This window comes from Meles meles, chromosome 4 (genome assembly GCF_922984935.1).
Source record: "Meles meles chromosome 4, mMelMel3.1 paternal haplotype, whole genome shotgun sequence".
Classification (NCBI taxonomy): domain Eukaryota; kingdom Metazoa; phylum Chordata; class Mammalia; order Carnivora; family Mustelidae; genus Meles; species Meles meles.
This window is the reverse complement of record NC_060069.1, coordinates 55,338,409-55,347,414: the sequence shown is the minus strand read 5'-3', so window position 1 is coordinate 55,347,414 and position 9,006 is coordinate 55,338,409. Positions and strand designations below refer to the sequence as shown.

The window sequence follows — 9,006 nt, the reverse complement described above, 5'->3', positions numbered from 1 at the left end:
CTGCTCACTCAGATAAGGAGCACTGTTCAGCTTTCGAGGCTGTTCGAGGCACTTAGAAGATGCCAATGGAGGTGCGGCACTAAGGAGACAGGCCAGGCCTGTGCCTGTAGGAGTGAAAGATCCATGGCGGAGAGCAAAGGCCAGGGGCAGGAGGCAGGAAATGCCTCCGTTTAAGGAGCAAAGCAGGGTGAGAAAGGTGAGGGAGACCGAGAGATAGGACCCTGTTACCTTCTTGGAAGGTAAATCCAGGGAATCAAAAAAATGGGCTGCTTAGTCCAACAGAACAGCCTGCAATGATGGGAATGTTCCCTTCCTGCTCCCTCTAGGACCATAGCCACAGGTCACATGCACCCACCAAGCACGTGTCAGGTGACAAGGAGAAACCGCGTTTTAACTTCAGAACCAGCCCCCTGAACTTTTAAGACAGTAGTTTACAAAAATGCTTAGATGTAAGATAGGATTTCCACCGATGGTGGGCAGAAGCAACACAAATAGTTGAAAAGCTTTCTTGGCTGCATTCAACACAGTATCTTGAGAAACTTTAGAATGAGTGCCATTGGAATGGTACTTAGTTCTCAATGAGTTCATCTGAATGAACTGGCTGAAAAGGCAACTGCATTGTTTGAATTGCTGAGAATTCTCAACAAACTGCTCATCCGAATTCTATTTCACCACAACCACCCACCTCCTTCCAGCCGTTCACCCCTCCCACCCCTCCCACCCCCGGCCTCTTAATCAGCAGCGCAGGAGCTTGGTCTGGTGACCGCACCCAGGAACACAGGCTTAAGGCACTAAAGTCCACTGTGAGGATTCCAGGCACGCTGGGCCTAAACCCAGCTGGTTCTGCAACCAGCTCTGTCACTGGACTTTCCAGCAGGTAACCCCATCATTGCATATCCAGAGCCCAGGCTCTCGTACCTCAAGCCATTCGCAGACATCTTGCTCCCTTCCCAGAGAACAGTTTTATACACCAAGAGTTTTACAAAATCCAAAATAATTTTATTCACTTTTTCAGATTTTTGCTTCCACGAGGTGTTCAGCAAACATGCTAAGGCGACAGAATGTCTAGTTGGTCACGACATGCAACGCTGACCAATTGGTTGATGACAGCAGCGACCACGCCCACCTGAGCTACTGGTCCCACAGCACAAAGGGGGTTTGCGGGAACACGCGGAACCACACAGCGATCAGCAACCTGAGGTAGGTCTCTTTACAGTACAAAAAACTTCTACACCAGTGTGAGACACTGATTAGCAAGAGCTGCTTAAAGGCGCAGACTTTGGAGAGAGACAGACTGTGTGACGACTGCAGTGAGAGAGAACAGACCCACAAACTCCTGAACCCTGTCACTGAACTGTGGAGGCGTGGGACCAGGCAAATGACAAAGTACCACTGACGAAAGCAGCAGCCGGCCCAGGGCTTTGGAGCCAGCAGGTGTGGGAGCTGGAGAGCTCTGTGCAGTGGCCAGCATTTGGGAACCTGAGGCAGTGGGACACTTCTGTGAACAGACTTGATTCTGGTTGAGAAACAACAGCAAAAAGAGGAAGGCAGGAAAGAGACTCCCCCTGTCCGAGGAATGTTCTGTGATTCTCATTCCTGACCGAGGGAGTGAAAAGGGGGCTGGGACTCTGCCCCACTGCTCTCCTGACAAAAACAGTGAATGACAACAGGACAGAAAGCAGGAGCCCTGAGAATTCACGGCGCTCTGCGTGGCCTCCGGCGGCCCCGTCCACCCCCCCACCACTGGGTGTGGCTGTGAGGAGGTGCAAGGGGGCCACCGGAGGGCCCACTATTGCCACACCTCTTCCTTCTGGACGCCCAGAGAACCCGGCACCGTGAAACCACCAGCTGAAGAACAGAATGCTACCCTTCCTACAATCTAATAGCAAAATCAGATCTCTAGTACAGCAAACTGTACAAAAATGATAGAAAGGAATTTGCACTGTTATCAGGACAGTGCTTATTTTAATATAAAATAAACAGCTTACATTTTCACTGTAAATATAGGCTATGTACAGAATTATATATAGATATAGCTACACGTATAAAGCTTCATTATAGGCCTCTGATACATTTATAATAATGGTTCCCTGAACCCTTTAGAGTGCAATTAAGAACAAAAACTAAATTTTGTTTACATGAATATGGAATAAATACAATAATCAAAATAGGACTCTCCCTAAAATTGAAACACACAAGCCAATCCTGAACTGCTGTGCGAAAGATAAAACTGGGAAAGGCAAGGTTTCGGCAGGAGGAGGCGATGAGGGGCCCGCCCAAGGCAGGGAATGGCAATGCTCCAAGGTAAAGAGACGGCGGCAGGGAGGAGTTAGCCCTTGACAGCGACCTTGTTCTCCACAGCGGCAAACATGGCATAGAACCGGGAGCTGTCATTGGACAGAAGGACTGATGGGGTGTCGAACTCCACCACCTGCAAAGGAAGGAGACACATCACTTGGGGTCACACAAGAACCACAGCCAAGAAGGAGATAAACCCCAAAGCCCCCTGGGGACAGAATCACAGTGACAATTCCATGAAGTTCTGCAATGCCCCAGTGGGTTCCATTTTTGTTTTTTTCTTTCTGTTAACCACGGTATAAAGGACAGGTTAGGGACAAAGACATCCAGACCTCCCTCACATAAATCTCAGGGAGAAAAAAAATTACAGCTCAAGTCAAGGGCATAGTAGGCAAATGTCATCTTGTACAAACTGATCCTAACCTATAGACGGAAAAAGAACAGCTCAGAATACCCAGCTGGCAGAATAAAAAAAAGGAAGTAAGAGATCTAGTCAGTCACTTATCCACTCCTTTGATGGACTTCCGTGCAGCCACAAAAATCCTACTGCAGCAGGGGTGCCTGGGTGGCTCAGTGGGTTAAAACCTCTGCGTTCAGCTCAGGTCATGATCTCAGGGTCCTGGTTTCGAGCCCCGCATCGGGCTCTCTGCTCCACAGGGAGCCTGCTTCCTCCTCTCTCTCTGCCTGCCTCTCTGCCTGCTTGTGATTTCTGTCTGTCAAATAAATAAAATACAAAAAAAAAAAAAAAATCCTACTGCAGCAAAAAATGGAACAATATATTGGTATAGCCTGGCTTCCATAAAAGAGGCAGAAAATGTCACCTACTCACTTTCCCAGCCTTTCTTGCTACAGGGCCAAGGCCTAGGGCACAGCCTTGACTGAGGAGAAGTCTCTGGGCACTTCTAGGAAAGGCTGCTCTGCCTGGTGGATACAGGCAGAGGACAAAGTTCGCTTCCCCAGGCCTGGCTACGTGAGGCTATGACAGTGGGTGCTACGCAGACAACCTGGCCCTGGAAGGGGAGGGCAGGCGGGTACTGGCTGGAGGCTGACGCAGACCCTGATGGCTCTGAGCTGCTGAAGAACCAACCATTTGGCCTCCTGCCGTGGGCTGATGTTCTCCTGCTGTCCAAGCCTCTTTCGTTTGCTACTGTGTGTCTGCTGCAGAGCACATCCTATCCACTAGAGTCTGTGCGTAGAGATGCATGAAACAGGCTGGCAGGGGCAAAACGATGTCCCCGGGGAGGGAAAGGACTCATCTCATTTTTGCCTTTACGCTTTTCTCATGTTTTTCAGGCTGTCCTCAAATGATAAGGAAATTTTACTTCACAAGGAACAAAAATGAAGGGACAGATAGAGTTCCTCATAGAGAGCCAATCAATCCCCATTCCAAAACACTAAGCCACTCATAGAAACAGAGTGGTCTAGATGTGTGTCTTTAAGAAAGAATTTCCCGGACGGTATTCTTGGCCCCCTCCGCTTCATTACATTCTACTTAATACCTATGTACAGAGTAGTAGCCGTCTGTACTGGCTGTGAACTAGAATCTCAGTAAACATTTAGGATAATGCAAAGACAGTAGCAAGACCCGCCAATGTTCACATAATTACAAGATGAGGAGAAAAACTGTGAACTCCTATGTTCTCTCAAACTCAGTTCTGAGACCCAGCCTCCATCTGTTGTAGTAAATGTTTTCCTCAGGACTTCTCCACAGACAGAGGGACGGGGCGGTCGGGCTGTGTAAAGCACTGGCTTTGGTGTCGCCAGCCTAGCTCAGTTCCTGCTCTCTCCCTTCCTGTGGACTAGAGATAGGTTCAGTTCCCTGAGCCCGTGTTCTCTTCTGGAAGGCAGGACTGACACATCTGCATCCTCCTTGGTGGCGGTGATGACTAATTACGCGTTGGGAGGCTGTACGTATAGCCCTTAGCGCGGTGCCTGACACAGTAAGCATTCAATGGAAGTGGCTATTATGGGGGCCTTATTATGAATCACACAAGACAAGTCGCACACTGCAAGTGGCTTGTTGCTTCTGCCAAACCACTAATTTCCTGCCATCTCAGGCGCACACAAAGGAGCTATCTGTCCAACATAAATTTACTTAACATCATAAGTGACATGCTTAACATCTACCATGTGCAAAGAATGTCGTATGGGGCCCTGCCAGGGACCCAGAGACAAATAAGGCATGACCCCTGCTCTTAGAGTGTTTACAGTCTAATAGGGGAGAGAGGGCATTAGCCAGTGACCCTCAGAGGAGGCAGAGGAACTACACGAGAGGTACACAAAGTTTCAGGTGGCAGAGAGTGTCAGGGTGTGGGAACTGTGCCTTTCAGAGGGACAGGCAGGCTGCAAGCAGACAGATAGGGGGATGTGGCAGAGGGAACAAGAGGAAAAGGCATTGGAGGTACATGGGACTGAGTGAGGAAAGACATGGAGGGGAGCCAGTTTAGGGGATGCAGGGTTTTTTTTTTTTTTAATTTTTTTTGTTTATTTGACAGAGAGAGACAATAAGAGAGGACATGCAAGCAGGGGGAGTGGGAGAGGGAGAAGCAGGGAGCCCAATTCGGGGTTTGATCCCAGGACCCTGGGATCATGACCTGAGCCGAAGGCAGACACTTAACGACTGAGCCACCCAGGTGCCCCAACGCAAGATTGTTTACAGCCACCAGCGACACCTGCAAGAAGTGAGTGGCAAAAGAAGGCGGCCGGGCTGGGCCAGACTGTGGGAAAGCTTGGAACAGCAGTATAAGAAGTCTGGCACCACTACATGATTGCGAAAAGCCAACCTGAGGTGGCTGGACACAGTACACCTTGGGCAATTCCAGTGTATGTGAGTTAATTACTAAATACATGGGCTCTCTGACCTAGGTCAAAGTGTCATTTTTACAGGCAAGAAAAAGCAGGTACCAAAGCAAAATGAGAACCAGTTAAGAGTGCCCCTACTCGATCTCTGGCATGGGAGGGTTTCTGGCTTGGGAGGGCTGCATCCCTCTCAGCGGCAGCCAGATTAGAGTTACTTAAGGCTGCTTATCTGAAAGCTAACAATCGCAAGAAGATGCCAATCAGCCCAATCCTGCCAGGGGCCAATTTCCCCCAGACAAGGCCACATGCCACGTCATGGTCCCTCAGGGGCTCATTACCTGTCCCTGGGCCAGCACCATAATCCTATCAGAGCCGAGGACTGTATGTAGGCGATGGGCAATGGTCAGCATGGTGCAGTCAGCAAATGCTTCTCGGATGGTCTCTTGGATTAGTAAGTCTGTCTCTGTGTCCATGGCGGCTGTGGCTTCATCAAGAATCAGAATCTGCCACAAAAGAGAGGAGAAAGAGAGATCCAAACAATTCCCTAAGCATTCTTCTCAATCTGCATTTCGCTAAGATGTATTTCATTATTTAAGTTTTACACCATACTCTGTTTTTCCTCGGTAGGTACATGCCTATGTAAAAGGGCCATCTGGCTTAGAACAGATACAACTTCAAACCCACGTGTCTGCCTTCCTTTCCACGCACCAAAGGATAAGCATATAACACTGATCTAACAAAACGCTTGCCCCCACTTGCTCTGTGACCCTGAGCATGAATACAAATCTCTCTGGATCTTCCTTTTCCAGTTACAAAACAAGGGGACTGGACTTGATGGCCTGGAGGTCTCTAGGTCTATGGTTTCCAACAGTACTACCACCACTCACTGGCCAGAAGCAAAAGTCACCCTTGGAAATGAAAGGCTTGGGGAAGTCTGAAGGCTCAAAAACACCTGTAGACCCGATGGTGTCGAGGTGAATTTAGAAACATCTCTGGGGCCAGGAAAGCCTTTGGACCTCATGGCGCGGGGAAAGGCCGTTCTTCCCCTTGCCTGCCACTCCACAGACCGCCGTACCTTACAGTGACGGAGCAAGGCTCTGGCTATGCATAAAAGCTGCCGTTCCCCCACCGAGAAGTTATCTCCATTCTCCATCACTTCAGATTCAAGTTTCAGAGGTAGCTGAGCAATCTAGGGAGAGAGGAAGTAGAGACGTGAAGAGTCAAAAAAAAAGTAAATTTAGGGGAGGAAAAATTGAACTAAATTTTTTCCAAAATCCAGTGGCAAAAATAAGCTATTCTGAAACAGATGCAACAATGATTAGCCAAGAACCCGGCTCACCTAGAAAGAAAGTACAGGGGTGATGATCACATGTACTAAGACCCTCATTTTCCAGGACAGTCCCTGTTTCAAGTACACTATTCTGTTAGCCTTATACCATTGAAAGGTCTTAAAATTCCAGTATTTTCATATCCCCAAATCCTGTCAGATTGTGGCCCTAATCTTTGGTTCTGAAAATATGGTCATATCATAGGAGATGGGGAAAGTGAGATCACCCTTTATGATTTCCAAAGCTGTAAGTTTATGGCTGTCAAACCTGCCTTTATAATAAGCTATAAGCCTATCCTTCCAATGAAATGGTTGGAGGAAGCCCGGTATTATAGTGATAAAGGCAGAACTGACCTAGCTGAATCAGGGCAGGGGATCCTGAGCTTAACTCAGCTCAGGGGCATGAGAGATCCTACCCACCCCCTGCCCCCGGGCGGGGGGTATCAGTCTGTCCACCTTGGCCTTGGGAGGGTGTGTGCTGAGTTACCCTAAGAGGTCAGTGACCCCATATGCATGCTGCATGCTTTCTGCAGACTTGATACATATCCAGATACTGCAAAAGCATGTTATACCGTTATGATGAATGAAACAGAAATGAATATAAAAGCATTATGGAATTCTGAGTGTTTGTCATTAATATCTTGGTTAATCAATGGACAGCAAAAGCGCAATATGACCACGGTTGAGAGATACCAACTATGAAGCCCTTTCTGAAATGCCTGGGAAGCCTTATCTAAAGTGATCCCACACAGATAGCCTGGAAGTAAAGGGCCAGACCAGGCTGGACAGAGGCAGCCAGAGCAGGCTGGAGAGTGACCTCAGCACAGTTATGGTCCCAACCTTTAAATACCAGTGAAGTGGTCCCTTGGGGCTTTACTTACACATTCTTTCATGTGTGTCCTTTCTAGGGCATCCCAGATCTGGTCTTCAGTGTACTGGTTGAAGGGATCCAAATTTGACCTAGAGAGAAGCACGGGAGGAATTTCCCAGTGATTCAGCATGTAAGTGACCATACTGCAAAGGCAGTCGTGGTAGAAGTTTAAACACGCGCACGGGAAAAGGAGGGACAGAACTCCTCAAGGTCACAGACGACTGGCTCCCTAACCAGCCTTAGGCAGCAGTGAGAAATACTCCTGCCTCCCTGTCCCAGGAATGTATCTGAGAACAGGCTGGGCCCTCCGTCTTCTTTATAAAACTTTATTTCTTTTAACACATACTACTTTCGCTACGTAAATAATGCAGATCATTTACAGAAAAATTAAAAAATACAGATACTAAAACATAAAACCAAAACCAATGTTTTCATCACCTCAAATCAGACCCTTGGAAGCAAACACTGTTAGCACTGTGGCATATACAGGTTGAAATACATCTCTCTGTGTGAGCAATTTTAGAAAAACAGCCTCTTTCTTCCTGATGCACGAGGGTGAGAACCTGTCAGAGCAGGCACTCGAGGGTGGCTGGCGGGGCAGGAGGAGGAGCCAGTCCAGCGGAGGAGAAAGAATGGCCTGAAGAGCAACTTAGGGGAAGGAATTTACTGGTCCAGAAAACCAGTTTGGGTACCATTCTTGCTCACTGTACCCACAGGAGCTACCTCGAGAACACTGAGGATGGTACTAAAAGAACAGGACTCGACATTTCTGGAAATGTTAAGATGGGGGAAACAGCTCTCTGTCATGGAGGAAGAAGGTGGAGAAGGGGTGGTGGTGGCATGGGTATTTGGTGGAAACTGGGAAGTTACATTCCTTTGGGGCATCTTGTCTCCATCTAAACATGACATTTATAGGTCTAGTAATCTGGAAGATATTAGGTATAATTTGCTTTGCTCATGAACTTGGCCTGCACGTATGGGAAACAGGAAAGTCTTTGGGAGAACTTGAGCTCCACGTCTCATTTGTCTCCACGTCTGGGGTTACTAACTCCAGGCACGTAAATGCAAGCAGGATGTTATTCCAGAACTCCACTGAGCCCTGGTGGGCACCTGCCCTGCTCATCCCTTTGGGCCCCCTCTGGACTCTTCCAGGAGACTCTAACTGGCTCTGCTCTCTTGTGCCTCTTGCCCTTTGCACATGGAATTTGTGCACCTCTCCTCACCCTTTGGCAGGAGAGACTCTGGCAAAAGCAAGGGCTCTGGGGCCAGACTTGCTGATTCCTACACAGCTTCCTATCTACGGCGACTGTGTGGCCCCGACGAAGTTAGCCTAACTTCTCTATGCTTCCGTGCCTTCACGTGTGACAAGGATCCAAAAGCACCTCCTTCAAAGGTTGGGATGGCTGCATTTCACAGGTAGAAAGAATTCAGAGTGGCCCCCGCTGCATGGTTAGCATTGTGCACATGGGAGCTATGATTACGATGATGTCATTATTGGCACGCTGTTACTCCTTAGCTAGGATTCCTTCTTGTCCTTCAGGTCACAACTTAGATGCGGAAAGCATCTCCTGACTCTTCAAGCCTGACTTAGGCGTCCTCATGCCCACCCTCTTTATGGCACTTGTCACTCTGTTCATTTGTCTCTGCCCCCATTACATCAGGGTCCTTGTCTGGATCTTCTTCGCTGTTGAATCCATGTACACTGTCTAAT

The 9,006-nt window shown here is 48.3% G+C and overlaps 1 protein-coding gene across 6 annotated transcripts in view; it reads right to left on the bottom strand.

Moving 5' to 3' along the window:
• Nucleotides 1–977: 977 nt before the first annotated feature.
• Nucleotides 978–9,006, bottom strand: part of ABCC5 (ATP binding cassette subfamily C member 5) — a 168,479-nt gene continuing 160,450 nt past the window's right edge. For all 6 annotated transcript variants that reach the window (XM_046003380.1, XM_046003379.1, XM_046003378.1 and 3 more), the window contains 4 exons: nt 7,306–7,384; nt 6,173–6,286; nt 5,436–5,600; nt 978–2,431 (listed from right to left, as the gene is read on the bottom strand). In XM_046003380.1, the coding sequence (XP_045859336.1) occupies nt 2,330–2,431; nt 5,436–5,600; nt 6,173–6,286; nt 7,306–7,384 (460 nt within the window). In that variant the 3' untranslated portion in view covers nt 978–2,329. The remainder of the gene's footprint in view (nt 2,432–5,435; nt 5,601–6,172; nt 6,287–7,305; nt 7,385–9,006) is intronic.